Source organism: Vulpes lagopus, chromosome 10 (genome assembly GCF_018345385.1).
Source record: "Vulpes lagopus strain Blue_001 chromosome 10, ASM1834538v1, whole genome shotgun sequence".
NCBI classification, from domain to species: Eukaryota; Metazoa; Chordata; class Mammalia; order Carnivora; family Canidae; genus Vulpes; species Vulpes lagopus.
In genome coordinates, this window is record NC_054833.1 from 83,585,315 (window position 1) to 83,604,165 (window position 18,851).

The following is an 18,851-nucleotide window of genomic DNA, read 5'->3' on the forward strand; positions in this document are numbered from 1 at the left end:
GCAGTTCTGTGCCGTCAGAGGTACCACAAGCAGGATTAAGAGGTCAAATGACAATCTGGAAAACCAGCAAAGTGCCAGCAAGAGGGTTAAAGGCCCTGATGTGAAAACAGCTCTGCAAGCAGTCAAGATAAAAAAGACAAGGGCCCTGCGACGGTGGGCAGAGGGGAGGCCAGGCTGTGGGGGGATGTCAGGGTGCCTAGCCCAGCACTGGCCAGAGCTGTGCCGGCGGCTGCATCCCCCTTCCTCCCCACTGAGGCCAAAGCGGGCTTGCCCTATGGCCGAGCCCTTGCCAACTGCCCGCGGGCCGGGCCTGTGCCATCCCTCCAGGGTTCAGCGTGGACTGGTGGGCACTGGGCGTTCTGATGTTTGAGATGATGGCCGGGCGCTCCCCGTTTGACATCATCACTGACAACCCTGACATGAACACAGAGGACTACCTTTTCCAAGGTGCGTGGGCCACTAGGCATCTCCCCCAGGCTCAGGTGCCACCACCACCCCCACCCCACCGCTGGGCAGGGTTGTGGATGGAAGGGACCTAGGCTGGTCCCTGCATTGCTGCAACCGCCTATCCCCCGGGGCAAGGTCAGCTAGCTCTCAGGGAGGCAAAGTCTGGGCTAGGACAATGGGAGCTGCCACGACATGGGAGCCATGGGAGCCGGTTCCTCCGGGTCACCAGGAGTCACCAGGAAATCCAGCCTGTCTGATTCACCCAGACTCCTTCCTGCCCCTGCCAGCTATATGCCCTGGAGGCCGGGTGGGCGGGGGCCACCTGCCAGCGCGAAACGCCTGCTCCCGGGCGAGAATTCACCGCCCCTGGGACACTGGGGCCCAGGACACGGTGGTCCCCTCGGCGCCCTCTGGTGGTCATGTGCGGAAGTGCCCTCGTATGTGAGGATGCTACTGGCTCACCTGTGATTCTGAGCACGTGTGAGCACGTGCCCATCGGTGGGTGGGGGACCCTCTGTTGGGGAGATCCTGCTGGATGGAGAGAAGAGAGGCCAGGGCACTAAAAGCGCCCTGGCCGCTCCTGCTCAGAAAGGGTCTCGAGAACCCTGCAGACCGCCCAGCTCCTTCAGCGGCTGGGCAGAGCAAATGCAGCGGGAAGCATCCAGAAGCGACGAGACTTCTCACCAGGGCCCCAATCGTTGCAGTAATCCTAGAGAAACCCATCCGGATCCCCCGATTCCTCTCCGTGAAAGCCTCCCACGTCTTGAAAGGATTTTTAAACAAGGTACACCTGTAGCCGCCGTGAGGGCCGTCCCGCGTGTGACTACCTGGGCTGACCAGGGTGGGTGTTTCCAAGGTCCCCTAGGGGGCACCTGGGGATGGGGGTCACTCTGCCTTCCTATTTGATGTCTGTCCTGTGAATCGTCAGTCTTTTTAATCATATTTGCTAAAATGTGAGAAATTAAAGAGAAATTTAATAAATTTGGCTCATGGAGGGAAGGAAAGCTGGGTATCCTCTTGCTGTGAATCGGGGCTTCTTTATTGCATACTGACTGGTCTCTGTTTGAACTCTGATCCCTAGGACCCCAAAGAGAGGCTTGGCTGCCGGCCACAGACAGGATTTTCTGATATCAAGTCTCACGCATTCTTCCGCAGCATAGACTGGGACCTGGTAAAGCACGGGAGACCCCGAGGGAGGGCTGGGAGTGAGGGTATGGTGGGTACTGCCCTCTGCCCCTGGGGGTGACCGGGAGACTGCCCTGTGATTAATGGGAGCATGAGGGGCTGTGAGGAGGCCCGGGGGAAGGTGATCCTGTGAGAAGCCCTGCCTGGGTGTCCCCGACCACATGGTCCGGTGGGGACATCCTTAATCTGTGACCACATCACCTGGTTGATTCTGTGCAAAATCCACTGGTGGGAGCTGGCCTTAGGTGTCATGGTTGGTTTTCCAAACCTGCCCTCCTTGGGCCTGTCTGGGGACATGGCTAAGCGTGAGGTATACCAACCCTTCCTGCTGCAGCAACTGCTTCCTGGTACTAAAACAAGATTGAACTGAATTGGTTTCAAAATATGTAAATGGTTGCAGAGTTCCTGAAACATAACCTTTAAAATGTGCTCCCCTGGGAAAAAGGAGATTAGCTAGCTAATTAAGTAAATGTTGGACTTTAGCTCAGAGGAGATCAGGAGAAAGCCCCACTCTGGGGCAGTGTTGCGTCTCCCTCCCCGGCCCCGTGGGCAGAGCAGCTCTCATCCATTCCCCCTGGCCACTGTCACTTCCCACCACAGGACTGTCACCTGTGCATCTGTGGGGACCCAGGGCCCTGGTCAGGGCCAGGAGGGTCCTCAGACCATGCACCCACCCCACCTACACTCAACCCCATCCAGGCTCCTGCTGGGTTATTTCAAAACAGTCCAGCATCCTGTTCCTTGGAGTTATTAGAATAATATTCAGACCACGGGTACTTTTTAATTAAGAAAAAGATTTTGAGTGGCTCCTGGTCACCTGGTTGTCTCCGTCCATGGAGCGTTGGCTCTTGGTCTCAGGGACCCAAGTTCAAGCCCTATGTTGTGTTTAGAGCTTACTTCAGAAAAAAGAGAAGAGAAACTGATCTTGGTCCACTCGCATAAGAGAGAGGAAATCTAGATCTTGGCTGGCTTATGTTACCTGTACAGTTTGGGACACCTGCCCTGGAGGAACCCCAGGAGGCCCATGCTGAGCCTCAGTGGTTCACACATTGACTGACTGAGCCCGTGGCAATGCCTAGTGTCCTCTTCCTCCCCACCCCTGCAGATTTAGGGCTCTGCACAGTGCAGCCCCGGCACCAGCTAGGCAGGTGTTGAGCTGGACAAGGCCTTTTTAGATGCTGTGCCCACCCCCCAGGGGCTACAACCTGATGTCAGTTCTCAGGGAGCCCTCAGTGGCCTGGGGTGCCATGTCCCGTGGGCAGCATCTGGTCACTTCCAGTCTCCATGCATCCCTGCCAAAAACCTTGTTCTCAAGTGAGGCCTGTTTCCTCTGATCAGAAGAGGAAGGATGATGGCATGGGTATGAAATGATAACGTTACTCTTTTACGAGCAGTGTCCACGTTGATGAGCCATATCTAGACCCTATTGGGCCAAGGGAGGTGCAGGTAGTCTCCAGGGGCCTGGGGGTGTGTGAGTCCACCCTTGGCTCTGCCAAGTGACAGCCTGCTCAGCAGCTGCCGTCACCCATGGGAAGATGTGCCTGAGCAGAAGCATGTGTGCCATGTGGAGGCATGTGGGGTCCAGAGCCCAGTGCCCAACACTGCTTAAGGGGTGGCTGTCTTCAGTGAGAGGGATGTGCAGATAGTGGAGGGGAAGAAGTGCTTTGATAAAACAGATGCTGGGGGCCCTCTGCCCTCACAGGGCCCCACAGGGTGGCTCCTGGGATTCCTTCCCCACCCCCACAGCCAGGAAAGCTGAGTCCAGATGCTCTGCTTCGCACAGGTCCTGTCAGGCTTCATCACCCAGAGCTGGGGAAACAGGGACTAGTGAGTATGAAAAGCCCTGCTCAGAGACACTGCAGCCACTTGTTACCACCAGGCTGGGGCTCAGGCCCTAGGGTCATCCTGGACCCTGCTCTGTGTCCCCCACCCAGTCCTCAGGCACTCAGCCTCCAGGGCCTGGCCTCTCCCGCTCCCAGGACAGGACCTGCTTCTGCCTTGCCAGCGGTGGCCTCCTCTGTCCAGGGACCTCCTGCCTCCTCTCAGGCTTCATTGAGCCCCCAGTGCCCCCAACACACTGCAGGGCTGCCCTCCCACCCCCGCTTTCTTCAGGCCCACCCTGGCTGCCATGCTGAGCCCCTCCCAGTATCCTCTTTCCAGGCACACTGGCATGGCCCAGTGTGCCATGGGTGGGACACTGGGACATGGTGGCCTGTCCCCCCAGCAGTGCTCCAGGTGACACTGTTCTCATTCACTGTTTTGACTGAGGAAAGGAGAGGACTCGTGAGACATGAGATGTGCTCAAGGGAGGATGTGCTCAAGGGAGACCGAGCAGCCTCTCGCCCTTAGGCCAGAGGACAGGCCGAGGGATGAGGGGTGGGCCTGGAGGAACCCAGGGAGCACCAGCTCTGCTTGTCACTTGGTCTGCTGGGACTTGATATTTAAATCTTAAAGCAGCCGAGACTAAGATAGGAAAATAGTTTAAGAGATGCCCTCCCTTCCCCCTTTTATCAGAAAACATTTTATGCAAAAGAAACAGGTAATTGAGTATAAAAGGTGAGAAGCAACAGAGACGGATCCTCAGTCCCCATGCACACGGGTGACCTGCTCTGTCTGCAGGGACAGCCCGTCCTCACCACCACATTCCCCTTCTGACTCCCCTCAGGGATGGTCTCTGCCCAGTGACCAGCTACCAGGCGGCCCATGTCCCTGTGCACATCGGGCGGCTGGCAAGAAGGACCCCGTGTCCTCTGCATGCCCAAGTGGGGCCCATATGTCTCACGTTCCACTCCCACTCTGCTCCTGTTGTTGTAACTGAAGTCATCACGTTGGCCCTGGATAGTTCCATGGCTTGTAGAGAGATGTGCAGAAGCCCCATGTGGGCAGGCATTTCCAGCCCTGCAAGCAGAGGGGTACCCCGAGGGGGGGGGCTGGACTGCTGGCTCCACACCCCTCCTCACACTCCCTGGCCTCAGGTGTGGCTGCATGGCAGGGGGAGGGGGGGGACCCGTGTCCCTCACTTACAGCTCAGGGTTAGTTCCTGGGAACGTGCCTGGGCCAACAGTGCAAGGCATAAAGCTGGGGAAGGACGGGAGGTAGGCTTGAGTGTCACAGGAATGGAACTAGCAAGCCCTCACCGTCCTCACCTGGGTGACATGCCGCCAGGGGTCTCTGCCCCATATGTGGTGAGGTGGAGATCGCAGTCTGGATCCTGAGAAGCCCGTTTCCTGCCTGATAAGCCTCCCCTTGTGATTAGAAACAGGCTCAGCGTTTTCAGGGAGGAAGGGCTTGGTGGGATGGCATCTCAGCCAGCACTGGCATGGGCAGCAGCGCCCCTGCCGAGTCCGAGCTCCGTTATGACCAGGCTCCAAATTGTAAGAAAGAAAATCTCGTGAGACCATGGGACCAGCCTCGTTGGGTGTTGGGGCGTGGTTGCGGGGTGCAGGGTGTGAACCCCAGTGCAGCTCTGTCCCAGGTATGGGCCTATGCAGCCAGTGCTGCCAACATTCATAAACTCAGGGTTGTTGTTTTGGGGGTTTTTTTTGTTGTTGTTGTTTTTAAGATTTATGTATTTGTTCACAGAGAGAGAGAGAGGCAGAAACACACAGGCAGAGGGAGAAATAGGCTCCATGCAGGGATCCTGACTCAGGACTCCATCCCAGGAGTCCGGGATCACACCCTGAGCCAAAGGCAGGCGCTAAACCGCTGAGCCAACCAGGGATCCCCTAAACTCAGGGTTTTACTGGCTTCAGATACATTTTCCTAAACTTTGTGTTTAAGGGAAAAGAAAACTGTCTCCAAATACAGGATGTAGGTAAACACTGAGTGTGTTCTTATTCCATTCTGTGACTTAAGTTCCTGCAAAAACCCAGATCCCGTGGAGAGGACAGCCAGCACCACCTGACTTCTTGCCTTTTCTTCCCAGTTGGAGAAGAAGCAGGCCCTCCCGCCATTCCAGCCCCAAATAACCGACGAGTACGGTCTGGACAACTTCGACACCCAGTTCACCAGCGAGCCCGTGCAGCTGACCCCAGATGACGAGTAAGGCCTGCCGGGGGCGGGCCGGGGGTTGGGACACCCCGTCTGCCGTGTGCCCTATCCAGGGTCTGCCCATCCAGGGTCTGACCCCACTCCCCATGCTCTGCCTGTGCACAGGGACGTCATAAAAAGGATCGACCAGTCCGAGTTTGAAGGTTTTGAGTACATCAACCCGTTACTGCTGTCCACCGAGGAGTCCGTGTGAGGCCGTCTTCTGTGTCATGGACACGTCTGTGAATGACCCCTTCACTCTATCCTTAACCACAGCGCATGCATGCCTGGCTGGGTGCAAGGCTCCAAGTGCGGCCAGGGAGGGATACTTGCCGCCGACCCCGCGGACGGGGGCGCCAAGCGGGTGCTTCTCATAGCGGAACAGTCTTGCGTCTGGGCCCGTGCGGCCAGCTTTGTGCTGGAGGAATTTGCTTCTTGTGCCTGCGCCGCGGACAACCCGCGGTGACCGTGTCCAAGGGAGAAACTGCCCCACGATTTCGAAGGTGCACACTTTCCACAGAAACAGAACTGACCTGCTCCGCCAGGAGAGTTAGCCTGTAATGTCCTGAGGAATAAAATGTGCCCATGATGTCGAAGCCGTCCTGGTGCCTTTTTTCCGCGTGCGGCACCCACCCAGCGTTGCAGGCGACAGCCACATGGGAGGAGCCCGAGTGGGCGGGGTTGTGCGCTGAGTCTAGGCTGGGAACGGGAGTCCGAGTGCCCACAGAGAGGCACTGCGGTGGAGAATTGACAAATTTGGGACATTTTCTCAATCCCAGTAAGTTCCCATGTTTGTAGTTAGCATGTATGTCACACCAGTGCATCCGCAGCCCCCACAGTGTCACCGACCATGAGGAGACCCAATCCTGGATTCTAATGCTGCTCACTGAAGCACCCGGAGACCAAATAAAGTAAGAAATTGGAAGACAAAATCTGCACAAAATATCTCTGAAAACACTTAAGTGGGGCAGCCTATGTGACCTCTTGTGTTATGTATTAAATCTTCGAAAAAATATTTTTATTGGTAATAATGATGCTCAGAATTAGAAAATTTACAAAGATCTGTGTATGAGTGTCCCAGCCTTAATAATCAATCTAGAATACCACAGACACCCTGCATGCATGTTCCTGACTGCACACTTCCCGCTTCCCGCAAGCAGCACAGGGGACACACGTCACTCCATCACCCTCCTTGCATCAATGCCCAACCACAGGTTTTCTGATTCTCTAACCCACTAGGTGTGGCTCGAGCAGTAGGCAGAGTGCAGATCCCAGCAGCAGGACCTGGGATCACACTCCTAAGCCAAAGTCAGATGCTCAACCGCTGAGCCACCCAGGTGTCTCTAACGACTTATTTCTAATAAAAGTAGGTGTTTTCGGGAAGCAGCAGTTTTGGAAAGCGTTTTTAAAAAACCGGTTTTATTTAGAGCAGTCTTAGGTTCCCACCAAAATTGTGGGGCCACTGCAGAGATTTCCCATGTGCCCCTAACCTCATGTACCACCACCCTCACCGCCAGCCTCCCCTCCCAAAGCCATGTGTGACCATGGATGAACCCCAAGGACACAGCATCCCCAGGGCACGAGCCTCACATCTTGGTGGCTGCAGTGCGTGGGTTTGGACAAAATGACATATATTCACCCTGTAGATCATGCAGAGTAGCTTTACCTTCCCAAAGGCCCCGTGCCCCATCCTCCAGTGACCACTGCCTCTCCCCGTCTCTATAGTTCTGCCTCTTCCAGAAGCCCCTATGGCAGGAGTCTCTTCAGACCACATCTCTCACTTGGTCACATGCAGTTAGGTTCCCCCATGGTCCTTTCGTGGCTTTGTGACCCGCTCCCTGTGCCAGTGCTCGCGGCCAAGGTGGCTGGGGTGGAGATGGGGACATTGCCAAAGCCCAGCTCTTCCAGAATCCAAGGGCCGTCAGCACTGGAAGGAAAACTAGCTATAGACACTCTTGTGCCCCACTTTCCACTTGCCCTGGAAGCCCAAACACACGACTGACGCAGAATGTTCTGGCAGATGGGCCTGCCCACTGCAGATGGCGCCTGGCCCATTCCCTCCTGGTCAGTCCCGGCTGGAGGAGACGCTGTGCTGCGACCCTCGCCCATCCGTGAGGTACTAGGGCACTTCGCAGTGGCAGCGTCTACGGGGGGCGGGGGGGGGGGGGGCGCCCTGAACCATGTGGCCAGCAGGTTCACCGGGAGAATTGAAACGCGGAGCAAGCAGAGTCTGCAGAAGCAGGAAAGTGTACTCTGCCCACCTGTCCACTTGTCCGTAGATGTGGCCAGTCCTGCTCGAGACCATCTCAGCTCACCTGCCCGGGCTTGGGTCTGTCTGCCAAGCGGCTGCCAGATTCTGACTGCAGCAGAGCACTCTGCTTAGCTAAGCCAAAAAGGAAAAGGATCCTGTGTTTTGGTCCCAACATAGACAGACATGTGACACCACTAGTCTACACAGACATTTTAATAAGCAGCTTTCAAAGCAGAGGACGTGGCTCTGGCAGGTGGGGCCAAGCCTCTGCGCCGGCTGTCTGCTCACCACACCACGTCTTCCGTACTTTCTGCCAAGCACTGGGCAAGGTGGCTGTCGATGTCTAGCTGGGCCAGCCTGCAAGAGGGAGGGGATGGTCACTCATGTAAGGGGACACACCCACCACACACTTTCACACCCCTCCCTGTACTAACAACACCCAAGTCAGCCAGAGAAACCCGTGATCATCTCCATAGCTGGTCAGAAATAAGGGAAAGGTCCAGGAGGGCCACGCCAACCGGAAAAGGCCTCTGCAAATCCCGTGCCTCGGGGATATTTGTCTGGGCCACGTGCTCAGTGCAGCTGGATGTGCAGCATCAGGACACCTGTCAGACACACACCCTGGGCTCGCCCAGCCTCCTCCTGTGTCTCAATGAGCCTCCAGGGGATTCTGGAATCCACTCAGCTTAAGGACCTCACGGATCTGGGTGGACTGCTTGTCCTGGGGCCTGAAAGGCCACCCGCAGATGAAGGGGCTTGGCAGAGACTCAGGACAGCATCAGAGGGTCCCTGCCTGCCCGTGCCAGGGGCTCCTGCAGAGGGTTCTGTATCATTAAAACACCCAGAAAAAAAAAAAAAACCACCCAGAGCATCACTTCCTCTTATGAAAGCTGCCCCACGTGGCACCCCCAAAACAAAAAGCACACGGCTGGGCCCCAGAAGCATGATCACTGTCCTCTACAAGAGGTGCGAAAACAGAAGCAGGTGAAGGTGGCTGTGTCGCTCGGATCTGTCTGCTCACTGTGGAGGACTAAGCCCCCTAGGGAGGGAGGGCAGCAAACTTCCTGCCAGCCTACAGCGTTGGGGGCTCCACAGCCTGCGGATGGCCTCTCAGCATCCCGTGGGCATGTGGGGAGGGGCCTGGATTTGTGTCATGGAGCAGACACCTTCTACTCCCGACCTCATCTGACCCCATCTGGGCAGGCAGGCCAGGCAGGACCACCCCCCCACCCACTGGAGCCAGGGACAGTCAGCTTCCAGCTGTGCCCCCAGACAGCAGCAGGCCTGCGGTGGGACACACCCTAGAGGGGGGGCTGGGCCCACCAGCTGCGAACAGTAGCACTCTCTGTGCCCCCTGCAGCCTGGAGTTATCCTGTCTGCCGACCTGCCCACAGCTCCTGCAGTTCTTCTTATGCCCAGTCACCCCGTGTCTCCCTCGGCTCAGCAGCACGTGTGATGACCCCCGAAGCCTCAGCACGGGTCATGGTGGCCGGGACCCAACCAGCACCTCCCAGACTGGAACACCACATCCTGCTGGTACACCCTGGGTCTCTACTAGCAGCTGGCAGCGTGGACACTTCATCCATTGCCAGGAGTCCCGCCTGGCCCTCTGGACACGCCTCTACACCATGGCTTCTGCAGTAGTCTGCCCAGATGGCTTCTCTCTACTTGGGAGACCCCCCCAAGATGCGACCTTTCCTCCGCCCATACCTAGAGCCATCCTGGTCAGCTGGCCAAGTTCACTGGCCAGAGTGGAAAGGCCCTTCCCTGGAGCATCACAGCAAGATGCTGAGGGCCACAGCACCACCTCGCCCTGTTGCTCTGGGAGCCTGTGCCCATTCTGGTGGCCATCAGCTGCCCTCTCAGACTTTGTGGGGCTGGTCAGTGTGCTCTCAAGTCCCTGGGGCCCCCGCATGCTCTTAGGCTGCCAGAAGATTCTAAGATCTGGACCAGGTCACCTTGTCTGGGGTTTCCAGGAGGTATCCCTCGGGTGGGGGGCACCCTTTGGGACCCTTGAGACCTCTTCCTCATTAAGAGTGCTTGGTCTTCGCCAGCCTCATCCTGCACACCAAGCTTTTGCAGCAGCTGCCCCAAGACAGGCCAACCTCACTGTCTCACTGAGGCCCAGTTTGTGGACGATGCGTGCAGCTGCAGAAGAGGAGACTCCGTCCAAGACTCTCTACTGACTCCTGCATCCAAGGGGCCTCGGAGCTGGTAAAACACCAACAACCGAGGTTCTCATTGTATATGTGGGACACAACCCAACTTCTGGGTTCCACATCTTTGTGGCCAGTGGTCCGTGGTAACCCATCTCCCCAGGTGCCCTTGTGACTTGCAGGATCAGAGATCATACAGGACACCTGAGGACAGCAGTGCGCAGATCTTAGGGGCACAGAGTCTCACACCCCATCAGTCAAATTCACCATGCAATCATCCATCACGTTAAAGAATAAAACTGTTCTGAGTCACTTGAGCCGGCTATGGCTTTGAGAAGAATCATGAGCTCATCCCACAGCACTGTGCTCCCAAAGCACACCCTCCACAAGCATCACTCCGGTTAGAAGTCGCCCCCGAGGTCCAACACCACCTCCCCTGCTATCAGAAGAGCAGTGCGCGAGGCTTCAGTCTCTGGTTAAGAAATTTCCCAAGTGGGGCAACTCACTGGCTCAGTCAGTAAAGCACGTGACTCTTGACCTCGGGGGCTGTGAGTTCAAGCCCCATATTAAGTGTAGAGTTTGCTTAAAAATATTTTTTTTAAGTAAAACAGATTATACATAACAAAAACTTTCCCCAAGAATCCCTAAGAGCTGATACTGTTCTAGGGAGAGTCACAACTTGACAGCTTACTGTGCACCTGCTGAACTGGACCCCCCCTCCCACCCATCACAGCCCAAGCTGTCTCCTTGCCCCAGGGTCCTGAGCATCCCGGGAGAGTGTGGGCCTTTGTTTTCAGTGACCTGTGGTCTCTGCACTCACTGTTACCACCTGAGGGGTGTGTTCTGCCCCAGAGCTCTCCCCTTTGTAGTCAAGCGGAAGAATGTGCCACAAGCATTTCAGACAAGCATTTCAGACGGCGCGTGGAGGCCTGGACCCCACTGTACTGACACCCACTTTGGAAAAAATGAGACGCTCTGCCAAGCCTTAATTTAACTGCTTAAAAAACTCAAAGCTGGAACTTTTTTCTCCCTAACATCTCTGTCATTAGGAGTCTTTTTTTAGACCGTGTAGAAATGCCAGCATTCCAAGAACAGAAAGCCCCTTCTGGAACAGGAGAAAAGGTGGGGCACCCAGACAGCATTACATATCTTAACAGCTTCTACCAAGAAAAGAATTTCTCTCTGGGGCTTCCAGCAATGTCCTCTGCCCCTGGGTTTCTCAGACGAAGGATGAATCAAGACCAACTGCTATTTTTAAAAAGTGTTTGCTGCATTAGCAGAATTGGCAAGCCAGTCAGTATTTGCAACTCATAAGTGTCCCAAAACTTGAGTACAGGCAAAAGGCAGTGCTGGGAGATGCTGGCTCTGGAAACATTTTGCAAATTCTCTGGTGCTTGTAGGAGAGCCAGGGCATCTTCGGTGGACCACCAGGCGACCCCCTCCAGGCCCTGCTTGTGGCTCCACCTGCTGGGGCTTCACCGGCAGCACAGCCCCTGACACTAGTGCCTCTCCGTCGGGGTCCAGAACACCCACCACCTTGCCCAAACCAGCCACTCTCCCCTCACCAGCCCTGGGCTGTGCAGGCACCTTAAGGAGATAAGCATGAGGGTACTGGGCTCACCACAATACCAGCTCTCAGAGGCTTGTTCTGATACAAAAATGCAGACTAGAGGAGCCCAAAGAGTTGACCACTAATAGAAACATCACATCTGGGATCCCTGGGTGGCACAGCGGTTTGGCGCCTGCCTTTGGCCCAGGGCGCGATCCTGAAGACCCGAGATCGAATCCCACGTCGGGCTCCCGGTGCATGGAGCCTGCTTCTTCTACCTCTGCCTCTCTCTCTGTGTGTGTGTGACTATCATAAATAAATAAAAATTAAAAAGAAAAAAAAAGAAACATCACATCTCTGAATAAAAAGTAGCATCTAAAGATCTTGGTGTGCAGGCTGTTTACCTGAACCAGTGGCTTGATGGTGTTTGTTTTGCTGTCAGTTCCATCGCCCTCACTGTCCAGGATGGTGTTTGCTTCTGGGGGACCAGGGATGTGCCTGTGACTTGCACACCATCTGCCAGCCACACGAAATCTGGAGCTGGTCCACTTACTGAAACCTACTGTTCTTTCACTTCATCTGACCAAGTTCCTTTTGACAGTCTTGACCCCTAAAACCGTAGCACCTGTGTCCTCAGCTGTGTGACACGTGGCCCACAAGCTGGGCAGTCAGAGCTCAACATCTTAGCAAACCTAGATTCCAGTCCCCTTACTCAAAAAAAGATATAAAGAGAGGTGCCAGGGGAGCTCCATCAGTTAAGCATCCAACTTTTGGCTCAGATCGTGATCTTGGGATCCCGAGATTGAGCCCTGCATCCTCAACAGGGAGACTGCTTGTCTCTCTCTCCCTCTGCCCCTCCACCACACCCCCCACACTCATGCATGCTCCTTCTCTCTCTTCCTAACATGAATAATCTTTAAAAAAAATAAAAACATACATTGAGCTTTTAAAGCAAAACAGCATCTCTCAGCACAAACAACCTTCATTTTTTTTTTTTTTAAGATTTATTTATTCACGAGAGCACATACACAGAAAGAGAGAGAGATGCAGAAACACAGGCAGAGGGAGAAGCAGGCTCCTCACAGGGAGCCCGATGCGGGACTCAATCCCAGATCCTGAGATCAGGACCTGAGCCAAAGGCAGGCACCCAACCGCTGAGCCACCCAGGCGTCCCAACAACCTTCATTTTTAAAACCTATTCCTATGTAGGTACTGGTGGGACTGCTTGGTGACCCACAGCCTGGCCTGGCCCCAGAGGTGGCCTCAGCCAGGGTATGGCGGTCCCCACCAGGTTCCCTGTGTTAGGGTGGGCTGTCAGGTGTGGGGAGAGGTGCCCTGCTTTCCTGCTGCACAGTCTGTCCCAGGGAGACTGCGGCCTATGGGCAGGGCTCCAAGGGATGAGTGAGCAGGGGACCCCCAGCGTCCCCAACCCGGACCAGCGGCCTCTAGCTACCTGGACTTCAGCAACTCAACATGCACTGACCTGAGGTGGCCAAACCGAGCTCGGGCACTTCCTGGCCCTCTAAACACAGCTGTGCGTGCCAAGCAGGGCTGAGGTCAGAGAGGGGGACAGAGGCCCCAGCCCGGCGCACTCACCTGGGGGCGAAGTCGACCTGGCACATGGGGCAGCTCCGCAGGCTGGGCGAGGCTTCCCACAGCTGCTCCGGGGCACCGGGCGTCCCTCGGGGCTCAGGCGAGGGGCATCGCTGCGGGGACCGGGCCGGAAGGGGCACTTGGTGGGAAGGGCCCAAGCCCCCCCCTCCTCTCGGGGCCGGCGGGAAGGGCGTCCAGGAAAAGGTCCGGGCTCCCACGGTGAACTCCTCGGGGGACGCGGTGCGCTTGGGACAGCGGCCGGGATCCTGCCAAACCGCGTCGTCCGTCGGGCCGCGTCCGCCGCGCCCTGGCGCCCCCCCGTCCAGGACCCCCATCCCGCTCGCACCCCGGCATTCCCCGGGGGCCCCGCACGCACCGGGCCGGGGAAGGCGGGCAGCGGCGGCAGCTCTCCGTCGGGGCTCAGATCAGCTATCCCCGCGCGCAGCAGGTCCGCCCACGGCCGCGCGCACTCGCCGACCCCCGGGACGGGCCCCCCGCGGCCGCTGAGTGTGCGGGGAGAACTCAGCAGGAGGCGCCCGGAGGGGGAGGGCGGGGAGGGCGCGGCTCCGAAGGGGCGGCCGGGCGCGGCGGCTCCGGGAAGCACGTGGGCGCGCGGCCACCGCGCCGGAGCGGCCGGGGGACGCGGGCCCCCTTCCGCCCCCCCCCGGGCCCCCTTCCTCCCCCCCCCACCCCACCCTAGCCCCCGGCCCCCGACCTCACCCGCCCCCGGGGGACGGCCTCCGCCGGCGCAAACTCGGCCGCGGCCTCCGCGCCGCCTCCATCCGCCCCCAGCCCAGCGTCCGCCGGAAGTGAGCGGCCCGCCGGAGACCCCGCCCCCGCCCAGGCCCCGCCTCCGGCCCTGACCCCATCCCCCGCACGGACCCAGCTGCGACAGAGACCCCGCCCCGCCCAGGCCCCGCCCCTCGGGGGACCCCGCCCCGCCCAGGCCCCGCCCCTCGAGGGACCCCGCCCCGCCCAGGCCCCGCCCCTCGAGGGACCCCGCCCCGCCCAGGCCCCGCCTCCGGCCCTGACCCCATCCGCCGCACGGACCCAGGTCCGACAGAGACCCCGCCCCGCCCAGGCCCCGCCCCTCGGGGGACCCCGCCCCGCCCAGGCCCCGCCTCCGGCCCTGACCCCATCCCCGGCACAGACCCAGGTCCGACAGAGACCCCGCCCCGCCCAGGCCCCGCCCCTCGAGGGACCCCGCCCCGCCCAGGCCCCGCCTCCGGCCCTGACCCCATCCCCGGCACAGACCCAGGTCCGACAGAGACCCCGCCCCGCCCAGGCCCCGCCCCTCGGGGGACCCCGCCCCGCCCAGGCCCCGCCTCCGGCCCTGACCCCATCCCCGGCACAGACCCAGGTCCGACAGAGACCCCGCCCCGCCCAGGCCCCGCCCCTCGAGGGACCCCGCCCCGCCCAGGCCCCGCCCCTCGGGGGACCCCGCCCCGCCCAGGCCCCGCCTCCGGCCCTGACCCCATCCCCGGCACAGACCCAGGTCCGACAGAGACCCCGCCCCGCCCAGGCCCCGCCCCTCGGGGGACCCCGCCCCGCCCAGGCCCCGCCTCCGGCCCTGACCCCATCCCCGGCACAGACCCAGGTCCGACAGAGACCCCGCCCCGCCCAGGCCCCGCCCCTCGAGGGACCCCGCCCCGCCCAGGCCCCGCCTCCGGCCCTGACCCCATCCCCGGCACAGACCCAGGTCCGACAGAGACCCCGCCCCGCCCAGGCCCCGCCCCTCGGGGGACCCCGCCCCCGACAAGGCCCCGCCCCTCGCCATCTGCCGGGGACCCAGACACCGTCGCAGACCGCCTCCTGCCTGAAGCGCGCTGTGGACCTGGTCCCGCACCCCTGCCCCCATCCCGACCCCACAGCCTGCTCTGCGGTCCTGAGGCGGCCCCCCCAAAACCCCGGGACACTGTCGGAGAGGGAGGTGTTCCGACCTCGACACTGGGAGACTGTCCCTTCTTCTGCCAGAGGAGCCCAGGGGAGCAGACTGCCCACTGAGGAAGACATGGAGGCCGGGATGGGGGGCCCATTTCACGCGGTCCCCCACCCGCAGGCTTGTGGCCTGCAGAGGCTTGGGAGGGGGGACTGGACCCGTGGTCAGGCCAGGGACCCCTTCCCCAGTTGCCCCCTGCCCAGTGGCCAGGCCTGCCCTGCACCCCACCTCCTGCCAGGGGACAGCTCTGAGCCTGTTTCCAGCTCTGCGGAAGAGGATACAGTCTGTCCTCCTTGGGGCGGTTGTGTTTTCCTCCTAAAGGGAGGAACTTGGTTTTCGGAGTTAAGAAAAAAAGAAGAGGCAACAAAGTGCAAGTAGCCAGCCAAGACCAGGGGTGCTGAGCCAGGGGCAGGCGTGGGGGGATCCTCCCTCTTGGGGCTCTCCCCAAGACTCAGGGCCCAGAGCTCCTGCCCAGCGACCACTCAATCCACCACTTGGTGGCAGCAGATGCCAGGCATTCTCAGTGGCTCCTGCTCCCATAGAGCCCCAAGCCCTGTGGGCCTCAGGAGCCCCTGGGTGACCTCCACCCTCACAGGGGCTGAAGTGTGCAGGGGGCTGGGTGGCAGGAACTCCCTTCAACAGACAAGCAGAAGTCACAGACAAGCAGACAAGGACTCCTTGGCTCTCCCCAACCCCAGCAGCTTTGTCAGGGATTGTTCTAGATTCTGGAGACCTCCAAGGAAACAAGGCAGGGTCCTTGCCCTCAGAACCTGCCAACCAATAGGAAACAGACCCCACGTGCACAAACAAGTAGAGTCACCAAGCTCGGTGGTCCCGGGGGTCCCTGAAGGAGGCTGCAGCTAGACCTGCTCCCAGGTGAGGGAAGGCCAGACATGAGGGCTCCCAGGCATGGCTCCATGAAGGTGTCCAGCAGCCCCGGGACTACCACACACCTGGTGCTGGGGGTTCCCATGCACAGTCCCGTGGGTCCTGGCTGCAGCTTCTGCAGATCCAAAGCCCTTGCTGGGAGTACCACCACACTTCCACCAACTGGCCATGGGGAGCCTCGGAAGGAATGGTGCCAGGCCTCCCCAAGGTACAGGGGGGCACAGCCAGACTTCCCCGAGGCACAGGGGGATACAGCCAAGCTTCCCCGAGGCACAAGGGGGCACAGCCAGGTCTCAGAGAGTCAGTATACACTCAGTTCTCTGGCCATGCTGGGACTTCTGTATGAGCAGCTGCTGCCCCTAGACGGGTCCTTGGGAACCGTACACTAGGGTCGGTTCAACATCCCAACCACTCCTGCCCCTTCCAGTCCCTTTCTCTACAGTCTCTACAGAGCTCACATGGCCCAGTCCCCTGACCAAGAAAGGCAGAGCAGGGCATTGGCAGGGATGGGTCTCAGACAGACCCTGGCTACGGCCCTGGCCTGAGGGCAGGTACCCCGAGTAAGGCTGGCTCAGGGAAACTGTCACGGCCTGGCTGAGCCTGGCTGCGGCCCAAGGCACACGAGGTGGGCAACACCCACTCTCCTTGGCCTGAGCCAGCCCAGAGGGCCTAGTTTGCCCTTGGCTGCCAAGGGAGAAGTCCGGGACCTCTGGCTGGGGGCCAGGCCAGCACCGCCGGGCAGTACAGAGACCCTCGGAGCCCGGCCCTCCTGGGGGCGCAGAGCCAGAGCAACATGCACACGTGGTCCTCCTGGGGGCTTCTTCTCTCTGGTTTCATCCGGCTGCTGGGGATTAAGTCCCCCATTGCTGCTGGCACCTACAACCTGCAACACTTCCTCAGAGAACAGAGCAGGGGTGACCAGCCAGGCAGACGGCAGGTGCTGGTGCCCCTCAGGAAGCCCTGCTCCCGTCCCCGCCACCCCTGCCCCTGCTGGCGCAAGTACCTTCCGGAGGCTGAGTGGAAGCTCAGAGCACCCAACAGACCCACCTTGGCGCAGCTGCCTGGGCGTCACTAGCAAGACGCAGTGGTGGTGCTAGGACTGGAGGTTGAACAGTTGAACTTGATTGAAAGGCTCTCGTTTTTAAGCCACCTGTTGCTGGTGACAGTGACTGGGGCTGCCCTGGAAAATAATCTCTGATTAGGACTGATGCTGGCACTGCAGAAAGGGATTTTCTATGAGCCAAAATTCATGTTTACAAAGACTATTTCAGTGATTTCTAAGAGGCGCCCCTAGGGAGAAGTGGCAAGGGCTCAAGGGGCCGGTGTGTGGGAGCCCTGGCCTGCAGCCTGCTCCCTGCTCTCCCCGGCTTCCTCCACAGGGCAATGAGGACACTGCGGCTGATGAACCAGAGCCCCTCCCTCCAAGGTGCCTGTCCCAGCATTGGACACATGTGGCCAGCCAGGCAGGGGCCTCTCCATCCCCAGCCCTTCCACTACCAAGGAGCAAATGTCTCAGCTCCTGCTGTTCTCAGAGCCAAGATGGCCACGGGTTCCTCCCTCCCACTGGGAGAGGAAGACTTGCGTCTGCCCAGTGCTGCTGCCCCCAGAAGCCCCACAGGGCTCCTTACCAGGCAGGGCTTGAGCCAGGGGCTACCTGCTGCTAGCCAGATCCCTTCCTGGAACCAGCCTGAGCGCTCCAAGCCCTGCTTAGCATCTCTGCACCGTCCTTGGATTTGGGGGGACTGGTCCTGCTGTCAGGCTATTGTGCAGATGAGGTCAAGATGGCATGGATGGGCAGAACAGGGATGGAAGCTGGCAGGAATGACCCAGAAAGCCCTAGAAAGCAAAGTGTTCTTCCAACTTCTGGGTGACGCTGGTAGCAGGCAGCGCATGTGCTCACAGCAAGGGCTGCTACCTCGCTTCCTGTGTGGCAGGACAGCATGGTGCCACTCAGGGTGCCTTGGCAGTGCCCACTCCCCAGGTGAGGACGGCCTTGAATGCGGGGCTGCCTCCCCCCCCAGAGCCTGACCTTCTGACGGAGCCAGGCTGGAGGCTATGTTAGGCCGCACCTGCCAGCCGGTGTGTGCCAGGCAGGCAGGCCTGCTTGTAGACAGGCAGCGGCGTTCGTGGGTGTGCAGAGCACCAGGCAGACAGGCCAGATTGGAACAGTTGCCTGGGAAACATGGTAGGACCCATCGGGCAGGAGAGTGGGTGTATGGGGCCCACTCACCACTCGGGGCCAAGGGCTTCTGCAGCCTCCTCAAGGCACCTCCTCCCCACAGGGGCCAGGCATCCATGGCCGAGGCCCACTGCGCTTGGAGGGCTCAGGCCACGGGCTAGCACAGCGTCCAACCCCTCACCCCAGAGCCCTGTCTCCAAGCCTCCATCCCAGCTACTGCCTCTCTCTTGGACGCCCCCCCGCCGCGGTCCTTTAGAAATTTGCCACTACCACGGGGTCCCCCATGCCCTGCTGCCCGGCCACACTGGCCCTTCCTCTGTGCTGAGCTCCGCCAGTCAGGCTTCTGCCCTCACCAGTTCGCTTGTGAATGAACTTGGGCTTTGCTCCAGTGTCCCCTGAGCAGAGAGGCCTTCACCACCCATCGTCAGCAGCTTCTCTGCCTGGTGGGTGTTGCTGGATTTTTCCGCGCCACAAGTGGGAGCTGCAGGCTGGGGTGCTATCTGCCTTCCCAGGAGGATGAGCCTACACCTGCCCCCGAGTGTCCCCAGGACCTCAGGGGGTGCCAGCCCAGCCTGAGGGCGAGCCAGGGGTGGGGTAGGGGGACATGTCAGGCACCCCTCCTGCGGGGAGGGCAA

At 59.5% G+C, this 18,851-nt stretch overlaps 2 protein-coding genes across 2 annotated transcripts in view; one reads left to right on the top strand and one right to left on the bottom strand.

Moving 5' to 3' along the window:
• Positions 1-6,257, top strand: part of PRKCZ (protein kinase C zeta) — a 101,515-nt gene extending 95,258 nt beyond the window's left edge. Inside the window, exons 14-18 of the mRNA XM_041771003.1 lie at positions 328-447; positions 1,152-1,231; positions 1,529-1,618; positions 5,558-5,673; positions 5,788-6,257. Coding sequence (XP_041626937.1) covers positions 328-447; positions 1,152-1,231; positions 1,529-1,618; positions 5,558-5,673; positions 5,788-5,875 — 494 coding nt within the window. The 3' untranslated portion in view covers positions 5,876-6,257. The remainder of the gene's footprint in view (positions 1-327; positions 448-1,151; positions 1,232-1,528; positions 1,619-5,557; positions 5,674-5,787) is intronic.
• Positions 6,258-8,110: 1,853 nt separating this feature from the next.
• FAAP20 (FA core complex associated protein 20) lies at positions 8,111-14,042 on the bottom strand. The gene is made up of 4 exons (XM_041771004.1): positions 13,931-14,042; positions 13,587-13,713; positions 13,214-13,476; positions 8,111-8,269 (listed from the first exon to the last, which is right to left on the bottom strand). The coding sequence occupies exons 1-4, from the start codon at positions 13,990-13,992 to the stop codon at positions 8,197-8,199; spliced, it is 525 nt and encodes a 174-aa protein (XP_041626938.1). The 5' UTR covers positions 13,993-14,042; the 3' UTR covers positions 8,111-8,196.
• Positions 14,043-18,851: the final 4,809 nt, after the last annotated feature.